Here is a 12,581-nt window from a genome sequence, read left to right as displayed (position 1 = left end):
GCCAAACGCAAACGGCGAAGTGCCGACCCGAATTTATCATCTGGCAGGCCGAGTCGACCGTCTCGTCCGTGGACCCGGCCCGCGAGGCGGCGCGGCAGTGGGTGCGGTGGCTGTGGCCCCAACATGGATGTCAAAGTCGCTTCAACACTTCAACTCACTACTCATCTGCAAGCCAGCCCCGGCGACGACCCCAAAGCCATGCTCACCGCCCTCTCGTTCCGCAGCGCGCGCGCCGCGCGCACCCTCCCCCGCGCGGCGGCGCTCGCGCGCTTCCAGTCGACCACGCCCGACATTGATGTGGGTGGGGCCTGTGTGCGGCGCTGACAGCCAGGTCTCAAAGCTCAAGGTCGAGACGACGGCGCAGCCCAAGCCCAAGCCTGAGGCCAAGAGCCTCGTCTTTGGCCACGAGTTCACCGACCACATGCTCACCATTCCTTGGAACAAGGAGAAGGGCTGGGGCGCGCCCGAGATCAAGCCTTGTGAGTGGGCTGGGCGGCGGTGGTGGTCGCATGGTGGGCCAGGCTGGGCTGGTGTCAAGGGAGGCGTGGTGGCCGCCTCGCGCTGGTGTGCGTGTGCTGCTGCTGCTTCTGCTGCTGCTGCGCGTCACGCCTCCCCCCCACCAGCTCCTCTGTCGGCCCCCCGCCGACGCCGCGCTCGCTTCGCTCGCGGCTCGCGCGTCGCGCGTCGCTGACGCTCCGCTCCCAGACCAGAACCTCTCGCTCGACCCCTCCTCCACCGTCTTCCACTACGCCTTCACCCTCTTCGAGGGAACCAAGGCCTACCGCGCGCCCGACGGCACCGTCCGCCTCTTCCGCCCCGACAAGAACATGGAGCGCATGAAGCGCTCGGCGGCGCGCATCGCCCTGCCCGACTTTGACGGCGAGGCGCTCACCGAGCTCATCAAGAAGCTCGTGCAGATTGACGCCGACTGGATCCCCGAGGAGAAGGGATACAGCATGTACCTCCGCCCCACGCTCATGGGCACGCAGGCGGCCCTCGGCGTCGGCCCGTCGTCTGACGCGCTCCTCTTTGTGATCGCCTCGCCCGTCGGCCCCTACTACCCCCAGGGCTTCAAGCCCGTCCAGCTGTACGCGACCACCGAGTTCGTGCGCGCGGCCCCCGGCGGCACTGGCGGCTACAAGCTTGGCTCGAAGTGAGTTGTGGAGGGAGACGTGCAGAGTAGCCACCTGACGCCGCAGCTACGCCCCTGGCGTCGTCCCCCAGGTCGCCGCCGCCAAGCACGGCTACTCGCAGAACCTGTGGCTCCTGGGCCCCGAGCACGCGCTCACCGAGGTCGGCACGATGAACCTCTTCGTCGCGCTCCGCAAGCCCGACGGCACGGTCGAGCTCATCACGCCGCCGCTCGACGACGTCATCCTGCCCGGCGTGACGCGCGACTCGATCCTCCAGCTCGCGCGGGATCACGCCGCCGGCAAGAACAAGATTGCCGGCCTGCCCGACAAGTTTGAGGTCAGCGAGCGCAAGCTCGTCATGCAGGACCTCGTCGACGCCGAGAAGAACGGCTCGCTCGTCGAGGTGTTTGGCGCCGGCACGGCCGCCGTCATCTCGGCCGTCGACAAGATTGGCTACCAGGGCCGCGATATCGAGATCCCCTGCGGCCCGCCCGGACAGGGCATGGGCGAGATTGCAAAGGGCTTCCTCGACCGCATGGCCGCCATCCAGAACGGCGAGATCGAGCACCCATGGTCGATTGTCGCTGGCGACGCCAAGCCCTACGCTTGAGCTTGAGCGCGGCCACGGGCAAATGTAGACTTTAGTGGATCACGTCGTGTCGTTGTCGGGCTCGCAGTCGAGCGCTATGCATCTGGATCTGGTATGAATCGGGAGCGCGGGGACAGTTGTGGTCTCGGGTACAGTGGTGGTCTCGCCAGATGTGGCGGCTCTATGGTTGGTGGTACATGCGGGTCTGGGGCGGGCGGTGCGCGCTGCGTGGCAGCCGCGTCAGAGGTGGCGCCGGAGCGGCAGCCTAAGCATCGTCCTCGTCGCCCGACGAGGCGGCCGCGGCGACTCGGGGCTTCTTGGCCGGCGCTGCCTTCTTGGGGGCAGGCGCGGCGCGCTTCTTCCCCTGGGACTGTCAGTGTCAAGGTGGGTGTCGGAGCGTCCATTCACCTTGCTCACCTTGCTGGCCTTGGGCTGCTCCGGCTCGTCCTCAACGCTGCTCAGGTCGCTGTCGGGCGAGGCCTTGGCCTTGTCCTTCGCCGCCTCCTTGACCTCCTCCTCCGCCTCCTCGACCTCCTTCTCCTCCTCAGCCTCCTCCTTCTCGTTCACCTTGATCCCCTCCTCATCCTCCTCCTGATCACCGTCGTCGGTCTTGTCGTCCCCGACCTCGTCATCTTCGACAGCAGCCTTGGCAAGTGCCTTGGCCACCGACGCGCCCGCGCCCGCCTTAGCAACCTTGGCCGGCGTAGCCTTCGCCTTGTCGCCGGCGGGCGCGGCCTTCTTGAGCTGAATCCCAAACTTGGGCTTGAGGAGGCCCGGCTTTCCCACCGCCGGCGCCGCCTTGCCCTTGTCCTTCGCGGCGAGCGGGGTCGTGAGCACCTTGGACGTCGCGGCCCTGGGCTTGGACGGGGCGGCGGGAGCAGGCTTGGGCTTGGAGGCAGCCGGCTTGGGGGTCACTGGCGGCTTGCTCGTCGCCTTGGCCGACGCCGGCGCCTTGCCCTTGGCCGCAGGCTTGGTCTTGGACGGCGTCTCCTTGCTGGACGACGCCTTGGTCTTGGCGGCCTTGGGCGCGGCCTTGGGGGCCTTCGCCTTGGACTTGCGCTTGGCCTTGGCCTTGCCCTCGTCAGACAGGCTTCCTTCCTCGCCGCCTTCCTCGCCACCGTCGTCGTCGTCCTCCGCGTTGTGGTTGGTGCCCGCGGCGCCAAAGTCGTCGCCCGAGTCGTCGTCATACTCGTCGTCGGGCTCGGAGTCGGAGATGTCGTCCGAGCTGACCATGTTACCAAACACCTTGGCGGGTTGGCGGGCCCGGGCGCTGGTACGGACCGGGGCGGCGCGGACGGTAGCGGTGCGGGCCATGACTATGAGGTGTAGGGGGGTGAGTGTGCGGTGAGTGTGAGCTTTGAGGTTAGGGGAGTTAGGAGATGTCAACGGGGCTGAGGACAGAGACTTGAGTATGAGATGAGTGCGTGGGTGATGAGGATGATGAGAGGACGAGGGGATGGATAATGTGACGGAGGGAAGAGAGCAACGACAAAGTGGGTGAGTTTATACCGCCAGACGGAGGGAAGGCGAGGAAGGCAGCGGCAGCGGCAGCGCGACGGCGCACGCTCGCGGTGATCCAGCCACTGTCCATCCCCAGTACCCCAGTACAGCTCACAGCACCTGCCTCCCCTGCACCCACACGGCCGTACGGTTCCTGTCGTCGCCATTGCACCACCAGCGCTCAACGGTCTCGGTCCACCACTCGAGGCCGGGCGCGTCGGGCAGGTCGAACAAGTCGAGCTGGCCGACGCCGGCGCCGTCCTCCGCGAGCGTGACTGGCATCAGCGCGGCCCCACCCCACCACTCACTCTGCTGCGCGTCAAACTCCATACCGGGCTCAAACACGCCGCCGAGGCCGAGGGCACCCTTGCCGCCGCGCGTGGCGAGGTATAGGGCCTCGACCCAGTCGACGCGCAGGCCCTTGCCGTCGCCGGCTTCCTCGCCCGCTTCGAACGCCGCCTCGCGGCGCGCACCCTCGCGCAGCCGCGCGACGACGACGGCCTGCCGCATCTGCACCTGCAGCGGAAGCGCGTACCCGCCCGCAATGTCCGACCCGAGGCCGACTTTGACGCCGGCGTCGATCGCCCTGGGGTCAGCTGGGCCGTGGGCCGGGCAGCGACCTACTCTCGGAGGGGGAAGGCCGCGTCGGAGAAGTAGGCGTTGGACAGGGGGCAGTGGGCGACGGTGACCCCACGCGCCTTGACGAGCTCGACGAGGCGGGGCGGGAACGACGTGACGTGCGCTTGCACCGTGTGCTCGGTGAGCAGGCCCGCCTGGGGTTAGTGGCGCCACGGACGGCACCCACCTCGTCGAACACGACCTCGTCGCGCTTGCCGCGCGAGCCCTCGACCCACGCCATCTGGTCGCGCGACTCGCACATGTGGCTCTGGACCTTGACCCCGCGCGCGTGCGCAATGTCGGCGATGCCGCGCAGCAGCTCGTCCGAGCACACGGGGACGAAGCGCGGCGTGAGGATCGGGTGGACGAGGCGCTCGTGCGTGGCGAGGGGCGCGGCCAGCGCGTCCATCCCGTCGAGGAAGGACGTGAGCGAGGCGAGCGACTCTGCGGTCGAGGCCTCGCCGTAGGTCGGGCGCTGAGGGGTCAGCCGGCCGGTCGAGCTAGTCGAACCTGTCGATCACGCCGGCTCCGTAAGGAAGGGCCACTCCCTGTCGCGGCTACCGAACAGCGCCGGCCCTGGGGCAACTGAGAATCGAGGAGGACAGAAAACTCGAGTGCACGGCCAGCGCCATGGACGCCATGTCAGAAAACCGCCAGGTGCCAGGCACGCCACTGTTGGCGTCGAGATAACAGAATTCCAAGACCCGACCTCTCGCTTTCCTCTGCCCTCGCGCACGCCCGCCAGCCCACTCACAGGAGAATTGTCCATGGACAGCTTGCCGACGAACGCCCGAATCCCCGCGGCCTGGAACGCCTGCGCGAGGAGCAGGCTTGGCGGCGCCGAGTCAGCTAAATCCGCCAGGCGTCCTCCCTTGGCTCTCGACATTGCCCCAACCCGCCCTGGGCCACTCACTTTGCCTGCACGCCAATCGTGCCAAAGGCCACTGCGGCGCCCGTGCCGGCCTCGAGCAGGCGGCGGGCGAGGCGCGCGTACAGGCGCTCGGCCAGGGCCGGGTCCGCGTCCACCCTCTCCTCGGCGGCGTAGGCGTACCGATCCAACCACTGCATCAGCGGCGCGTCGAGCCCCGTCCCTGCGTACAGGTACTGCGGGGCGTGGATGTGCAGGTCTGCAAACGTGGGGAGCAGGAACGTGTGCGCCGGCAGCGTTGTGAGGGCCCGGCTGTGGCTGTCGGGTGCAGCGGAGGCGGGGGCGAGGGCGAGCGCCGACTGAATCGTCGGATCGGAGAAGGGCAGCACGTGCGATATGAATCCCCGGCCATCGACCACTGCGGACCGTCAATCGTCGATCAGCAAGTCTTGGCGCTCGGAGCCTCGCTTGCACGCACACACACGCACCTAGGACATGGTCGAGTCGGATACGCAGCTTGCCCGCTGCCGGTGTGTCCACAAACGTGCCGCGGATGAATCTCATGTCGGTGGAAGAGTGGTGAGTCTAGAACGAACGAGGATGTCAGCGATAAGTCAGTCTGTGCCCAATACGGCACGGGCGGTGATTGCACAGTCTGTCAGTGCTTGGCTTGCATGCCATGCCGCACGATAGGGCAAAGTCAGTAGTAGTATCACAAGCCCATGCAACCGAGCTCGCAGCCCGCACAATCTAAGCCAACCACTTGCATCGGGAATGCTAAAGGACGAGAGAGCAGCTCAAATGAAAATTAAAGGTGGCTGAGCATGTTGGAGATGATGGGGGGTGGGTGGGGTTTGCTCGGACACAGCTGTGGCCTGCTTGCCGAGGGTAGAATTGTGATGCAATGGTCGTCGCACAATTACTACAGGGTACTAGGGTGTGGGTAGGGGGCGAGCCGCTTAGTGACGCGAAGCAGCGCGCTGGAGGGCAGCACCCGACTGCTGCGCCTGGATCGAGCCGAAGCGCTGGAGCTCGTTCTTCGAGATCTTGGCACCACCGCCACGGAGACGGTTGCGGGCCTTGCCGATGAACGAGGTGCGGTTCGAGTAGAGAGACTCGTGGCGCGAGGCAGTGCGCTGGAGACGCTCGCCGTGCTCGTCGACAAGAGCGGGGGCGTGCTTGGCAGCGCGGCGGCGCTGGATCCAGGCAATGACCGTCTTCTTCATGATGAACTTGAGCAGGTCGAGAGGGAAGTACCAGACAATGTTCCACACCCACACGATACCAATCCAGCCGCCCGAGATAGCCTTAACGTTGGTGAAGCCCCAGTTGCCGAAGGCGGCGATGATCGAAGCGATAAGCTGGGCAAGGCAGAAGGCGAGCATAAGGGCGACCGAAGGGCGCTCAGTCCACGAGGGGCCGTGCGAACGGGTGACGAAGATGAGAGCCTGCGAGATGATGGCGACCTGGAGGTAGATGATCATGTGCGACGACCACGCGTCGTCCTTGCCGGCACGCGAGACACCGAACTTGTCCTCGAAGAAGGTGGTCTCCTCCATGACGGCGTAGAGGGCAATGGTCGAGACAGCGAGGTAGAGACCGTAACCGATACCGTAGGTGAAGACCTCGATAAGGTTCCACTCGTCGGGCGTGGTCGAGGGGAGCACACGGTCGAGCGAGAGGGTCATGATGGTACCGTCGTTGAGAACAGCGATGATAAGAACCATGAACGGAGGGAAGTCGAACTGCCAGATGAACGCCATGAGGGCGAAGCCAAAGACGATACGGATGGTGACGGCGCAGGCGTAGATGGCGTAGTTGCGCATACGCTGGAAGATGACACGCGAACCGTAGATGGCGTGGACAATGGTCGAAAGTCCGGGCTCGGTAAGGACAATGTCGGCGGCGCCACGAGCAGCGTCGGTGGCACCCTCAACAGCAATACCGACGTTGGCACGCGAGAGAGCGGGGGCGTCGTTGGCACCGTCACCAGTCATGGCGCAAAGGTGGCCAAGAGCCTGGATACGCTTGACAATCTCGAACTTGTGCTCGGGGAAGACACCAGCGAAACCGTCGGCGTCCATGATCATCTCGTCGAGGTTGGCGTGCTTCGAGCCGGGCTCGGGGCCGTCCTTGAGAACCTTGGCAGCGTACATGTGGTCACCGAGACCAAGACGACGGCCAGTCTCCTTGGCGATAGCGAGCTGGTCACCGGTAACCATCTTGACCTTGACACCGAGGGCCATGGCGTCGTCAATGGTCTGCTTGGTGTCCGAACGAGGGGGGTCGAAGATCGAGAGGAGACCAACGAGCTCGAAGCCGTTTCCGGGCGAGTCGGGCTGGTCACCAAGGACGTCCTCGTAGGCGACGGCAAGGGCACGGAGACCACGGCGGGCGAACTCCTCGACGTCGGCCTCAAGGCGGTCCTCAATCTCGGAAGTCTTGTTGCGCGAGCAGAGCTCAATGATGATACCAGTCATACCCTTGGTAGCACGCTTGAGCTTGCCACCGTCACGGTCGTCACGGTAGGTGATCTCAGTGCGCTTGTCAACAGGGTTGAAGGGCTTGAAGTCGAGGAGCTGGATACCGGCGCGGGCGTCGGCGGGGTTGTCAAGGGTGCCGACAACGCAGGTGTCGATGGCGTCCTGGTTCTCGGTACGCGAGGCGTAGGCGGCGAGGAGGCAGACACCCTCGACGTCCCAGTGGGAGTAGCACTTGACGTTCTCCTTGTCGATGGTAAGCTTGTTGGTGGTAAGGGTACCAGTCTTGTCCGAGCAGAGGATGGTGACACCGGCAAGCTCCTCAATGGCCGTGATACGGGTAACAATGGCCTTGTGCTTGGCGAGCTGCTGGGCACCGACGGCGAGGGTAACCGAGAGGACAGTAGGCATGGCGATGGGGATACCACCGATCAGGAGGACAAGGATGTTGTCAAGACCCTGGCGGTAGGTGTACTTGAACTTGGGGTAAAGAATGACAATCTCGAGGAGGACGAAGAGACCAATCGAGACGAGACAGAAGGAACCGATGCGGGCAAGAACCATCTGGAGGTGACCAACCTGGTCGTTGTCCTCACCGACCAGGGTGGCGGCACGACCGAAGAAGGTGTTGGGACCAGTGGAGATGACGATACCCTCGGCCTCACCCTGCTTGCAGGTAGAGCCCGAGAAGCACTCGTCACCCTCCTTCTTGCCCTGGGGAAGAGACTCGCCGGTAAGGGCGGCCTGGTCCATGGAAACGTCAATGGCCTCAACGAGACGGCAGTCGGCGGGGCAGATGTCACCGTGCTTGAAAGCGACGAGGTCTCCGGGGACGAGCTCCGAAGACTCAATCTCCCTCCAGGCGCCGTCACGCTTGGCGCGGGCCTTGGGGGCAAGCGAGTCCATGAGGGCCTTGACGGCGTTACCGGCGTTACGCTCCTCAACGAAACCAATGGTCGAGTTGACGAGGAGGAGGAGGACGATACCGACGAAGTCGGGCCAGTCAGGGGGCTTACCGCCACCGTTCGAAAGAGCGATGGCGACGAGGGCAGCACCCTCCATGACCCACGAGAGGGGGTTCCACATGAACGACAGGAACTGAAGGATGAGGCTGGAGACATGGTTAGTCAATGTGGCTAGGGTGCGGCCGAGGAGCGGCGATAAAAATAGTGCCACTCACTTCTCCTTCTTCTCCTGAAGCTTGTTGGGACCGAAGATGGCGATACGGTTGGCCGCCTCGGCCTCAGTGAGACCCTGGTCCGTGCACTGGAGGAGCTGGAAGACCTCCTCCATGACAACGTGCTCGATGTCGACCTTGTCCTTGTCGTAAAGGTCGGCAGCGGTGAAGGAGATCTGGCCGACGTCAGCACGTGCATTGTGTCATGGGGGCATTGGATTGGGTTTGGGATTTGGGTGCGTGGGTGCCGTGCCGCGCCGCGCGCCGAACCCGTTTCAAAGTCAGGGTCAAACCGCCAAGGCCCCTGAGGAACCAAATGTTGCCGACCTCGGCGAACATCGCGACCCCGACCCAGTGACTCGTTTCTATAGGCCCGCCCCATTCCTGGCTGCAGCCTGGTGGGTGGGTCCACCAGCCAGTGGGCAACACGGCACCACCCAAACACCCAACTACCACGACAAGACTCACCTCGTTGAGAGCAACGCGGGCGTGCTGGTCGCCCTCGTGCTTCTCCTCCATCTCCTTGTACTCGCGCTTCTTCTTCTCCGGCTCTAAAGCATGGTGTCAGCGACAGCCGAGGAAGACGAAAACAATGGCCCCGATCTGTAGCCCCATCAAGCCCTAGTGAGGGCGAGTGGGGCGGCAAGAACGAGGCCGTCATATACAACTCACCGGCGGCCTCAACGGCAGGGGCCGCGGCGACCGGGAGAGAGGACTCCCTGTTGAGCATGTTAGCAACTGGTCTTTGTTTTTGTCGGTGCGATGGGGGAATTTTGCACCGACCCAAACAAGCCCCTGATGGTGTTTGTTTGGGTCGTAGCGAGCGGCGGTGATGGTGTGGAGAGTGATGTGACGGGCTACTCACTTGACGGGGACCTCCTCCGGAGTGTGCTTCTCGTTCTCGGACATGGCGGTCGAGTGTACGAGGGGGGGAGAGAGGGGAGGTAGAGTTGAGAGGGGAGGGGAGTGGGAAGAAATGGGTGAGGGGGGGGTGGGCTATCTAAATACGGTAGTGACCCAGATTGGTCGCCTGTGATTGGGCGGAGGCGGAAAAAGGGGGGGGGGGTGAGGGTTGGGCGGCTTGGGGGGAGGGGGGCGAGGTTTGTTTGCGGTCCGTCTACGTCAACGGGACGCTATGATCCTCTATCGAAAGAAAAGCGCAAGCGCAGAGAGCTGCTGCTGTTTGCACAGACTGCTAGGTAGCAGGAATAGAAATGGCAAGGAGCTGTGTTGAAAAGAAAGAGGTTGACAGGAAAGAGAGGGGGGAGGGATGACAAGAGTTGGACGTCTTAAAGGAAAGAGGACCAGAGAAGCAGGTGCTGGTTTACAATATACTGCATGCGCTGTGGTGAGCCTCGCTGGGGTGGGCAGGCAGGGGGGAAGAAGAGAGCCTTGCCTCGCCTGCATGCCCATCCATCCGTCGTCTGTCCGTCCCTCGCCTCGGGCGAACGGCGGGCGGGCTCACGGGCGGGCGGGCGGGCGGGCGGGCGGGCGGGCGAGCTGGTAGAAAGCGGACGCTGGGGCTGGCACTGGACAGGTCCAGCCAGAGGCTCTACAGGGTATCGGTGGGCTGACGACAACACGCACGACCGACCGGCCGACCGACTTGGTTTGGGTGCAAGCCAGGCAGGCTGGGCTGGGCTGGCTCAACTCCGCGGCAGGCGCGGGCGGACGGCAGGCCGTCACCTCGGATACAACCAGGCAAGGGCAGGAGAGAGAGCAAGGGGGCGGCTCGAGTAGCACCTGACACCTGACACCTGGCTCGCTCTGCTCAGGACAAAGAGTTGCACGGCCCACCCCCAGGACAGGTGCAGCGAGCCGAGCCAGCCCAGCCCAGTGAGCCCAGCTTTGCTCGTCGTGGCCCACCAGGCTTCGACCCCTTCGGCCCCCTCGACCCCACTCGTGGCTCACTCAATTTCCATGAGGGCGAAAATCGAAAAACCAAAGCGAGGTGGCCCTGGAATCCTCCCTGAGTTTTCACAAACTCGTCGTGGACCGTCTTGGGGGGCGAGGCGCGAGCACCTCGAGCTGCATGCCAAGAGCCTCCTGGGTCGGGTTTTCAGCGGCATCGGCTGTTGCTGCTCCTCGCCTCGCCTCGCCTCTTCCGTGAGCATATGGTGCGGGTTTTTTTTGGGCGTGCATACCTGCTTGAACGAGCACTAACCGACCAAACCGAGATGGCGACTTATCCTACACATTGGCGGTGACGTTGCCCCTCTGGGGGAGAGTGAGGGCATGTGCCTCGTAGACTCCGCCTTCCAGCCTTCTGCTCGCTCGTGCTGCCCGATCCCAATGTTTGTACGCGCAGGGAGCCGCAGGAGCCGCAGGAGCCGCAGCCAGCAATGCATAAACCCTTAGACTGAGACATCCAAGGATCGGCCGGTATGCGCATGAGCGCATGAGCCGTGGCCCAGCAGCTCGGGCGCGAGATCCTGCATACAGCGTCAATGAATGCGTGCTGGGTGTCACTGTTGTTGCCTGGAGCCGCAGCAGCAACCCCCAACCCCACCACCCCACTGCTCGCTCGCCCTGATACAACGGCCAAAGCTTGCTATCTCTTGGGTGTATGCGTGTGGCTAATGAAATCCCTCAAACTGCAGAGCGTCAGTGCACCCAATAGGACCGCTGGACAGTGACACCACGACTCTCCGCTCTGCGTGCACCTCTTGCTCGCGCGCCGTCGTGCAGAGGTACACGCACGCAACTACGTGCCCCCTCTTGCCCCGTCCGCGGAGTTTAGCGAGCCCGCACATTGAAAGCCCGCACCGGCGCACCAACGCACGCTAGATTGGACAGCTGACTCGAGCGAGCAACTGCGCACGCACGCACGCACGCACCACCTCGCCCGCTTGCTCGCACCGGGCTGGCTCCAGCTCCCCCAGCAGGGCTCCGGCGGCTCCATACGTGCTGTGGTGTCACCTCATGTTCGTCAGCCGCACGCAAGAGGAGCATGCGGGCCCACAAGCCATTGCGAGTGCCGAACCAAAGGGAGCCCGTGCCGCTCCAGCGCCGCCGGCCGGCCGTTGAGTCTCCACCCAACCCCTCCTGGCCTAGCCAGTATGCATGCATCAAGGCTTGAAGCCCGCACTGATCGTCGCTGCTCATGCCGCCGTTGCCGCCGCCGTCACTCTTGCCAAACCAAGAACACGGAACGGCCGTGGCATGTCGTCATGCTGCCTCGCTCTTGCCGCCCCCACCCAACTCTATCCTGCCCAGCTCTGCCCAGCTCGAGCGGCTCCCCAGGTCTACGAGACTGGGGTACCCGTGTCAGAATTTTTGCACGATACGTCGTAGTGGGATGCAGCATCCTATCCACTCCAGCAGCCAGCTCCTGGCCCTGGTCGGCATGTTCCAGCTTTGCACCTTGAGGCTGTGACAATCCAAAACAGTCGTCAGGCTGCCGCCGACACATGATGCTGCTTGCTTGCTACTGTTGCTGCCAGTGACGCCCGCCGTCATCATCACCTGCGGAGGGCTCGGACAAATGCATAGGACCGAGCGGGCGCGTGTGCGTGCGCGCGCGCATGCATGCGTCCGGTGTGCGTGCAAAATGTCTCGGCCGTAAAGGCGATTCTCCGTGGTGGAGAACGTGCTTGGTGCTCTGGGTGCCATGTTTGTTGTCGTCTGTCGAGACGAGACTGGCTGGAGCGAGCGCTGGAGTCGTCCCTCGTCCCTCGTCCCCCTCTGGCCCTCCCCCCTCCCCCCCCCAACCTACTCCCCCTGAGTATCCCTCGCTCCCTCCCGGATCAGGCACCAATATACGGGTCCAAGGGTGAAATCTCAGGAAAATCGCAGATAACCAGTTTCGACCCAAAACACTCTGCGTCGACACAAACAACTCTGCTCCGCCGACAGACACAAACGGCCAGCGCAGCCGCTTGCCTCATCATCACCGACACATACAATCCGTACCGCGCTCCGCCCACGTCGGCCCCCGACCTCCGACACACGGAGACCACGTCAACGCGGCGCTTGTTAATTTTAATCGCTCATTCTTGGCTTGCTGTAGCCACATGCTCACCGCTGTCGCAACCACTTGCACACCATTCCGCACAATGCCTAGGCTGCCAAGCAAAAGCCATCCAAGACAAGGCTCACTGAACCCACTAGGACGGTAGCTGACTGACGACTAATGGCCCTCGGCTGCACCACCGAATGGCCAACAACCGCACAATGTTTGCAAATCGTCCCGCGCCTCAGTGGGCTACTGCCGCCG

At 63.9% G+C, this 12,581-nt stretch overlaps 4 protein-coding genes across 4 annotated transcripts; 1 reads left to right on the top strand and 3 right to left on the bottom strand.

Annotated features, from left to right (window-relative positions):
- Positions 1-198: 198 nt before the first annotated feature.
- BAT2_2 (branched-chain-amino-acid transaminase bat2) lies at positions 199-1,743 on the top strand (the record flags this gene model as incomplete). The annotated part of the gene is made up of 4 exons (XM_069355957.1): positions 199-297; positions 332-479; positions 706-1,153; positions 1,200-1,743. The coding sequence occupies 4 exons, from the start codon at positions 199-201 to the stop codon at positions 1,741-1,743; spliced, it is 1,239 nt and encodes a 412-aa protein (XP_069205798.1).
- A 244-nt stretch (positions 1,744-1,987) lies between these two features.
- On the bottom strand, positions 1,988-3,036 carry Q8F55_007531 (uncharacterized protein; the record flags this gene model as incomplete). The annotated part of the gene is made up of 2 exons (XM_069355956.1): positions 1,988-2,086; positions 2,140-3,036. The coding sequence occupies 2 exons, from the start codon at positions 3,034-3,036 to the stop codon at positions 1,988-1,990; spliced, it is 996 nt and encodes a 331-aa protein (XP_069205797.1).
- Positions 3,037-3,333: 297 nt separating this feature from the next.
- Positions 3,334-5,272, bottom strand: Q8F55_007530 (uncharacterized protein; the record flags this gene model as incomplete). Its single annotated transcript, XM_069355955.1, has 7 exons — positions 3,334-3,497; positions 3,531-3,808; positions 3,847-3,995; positions 4,028-4,315; positions 4,595-4,670; positions 4,754-5,126; positions 5,197-5,272. The coding sequence occupies 7 exons, from the start codon at positions 5,270-5,272 to the stop codon at positions 3,334-3,336; spliced, it is 1,404 nt and encodes a 467-aa protein (XP_069205796.1).
- Positions 5,273-5,667: 395 nt separating this feature from the next.
- On the bottom strand, positions 5,668-9,274 carry PMA1 (plasma membrane H+-ATPase; the record flags this gene model as incomplete). The annotated part of the gene is made up of 5 exons (XM_069355954.1): positions 5,668-8,299; positions 8,369-8,541; positions 8,834-8,916; positions 9,038-9,084; positions 9,231-9,274. 5 exons carry the CDS (start codon positions 9,272-9,274, stop codon positions 5,668-5,670), a joined length of 2,979 nt encoding a protein of 992 aa, XP_069205795.1.
- Positions 9,275-12,581: the final 3,307 nt, after the last annotated feature.

The sequence above is a fragment of the Vanrija albida genome (genome assembly GCF_041260175.1).
Source record: "Vanrija albida strain AlHP1 chromosome Unknown contig_6, whole genome shotgun sequence".
In the NCBI taxonomy this organism is placed as follows: domain Eukaryota; kingdom Fungi; phylum Basidiomycota; class Tremellomycetes; order Trichosporonales; family Trichosporonaceae; genus Vanrija; species Vanrija albida.
The sequence above is the reverse complement of the archived record's forward strand: the minus strand, read 5'-3'. Positions and strand labels throughout refer to the sequence as shown.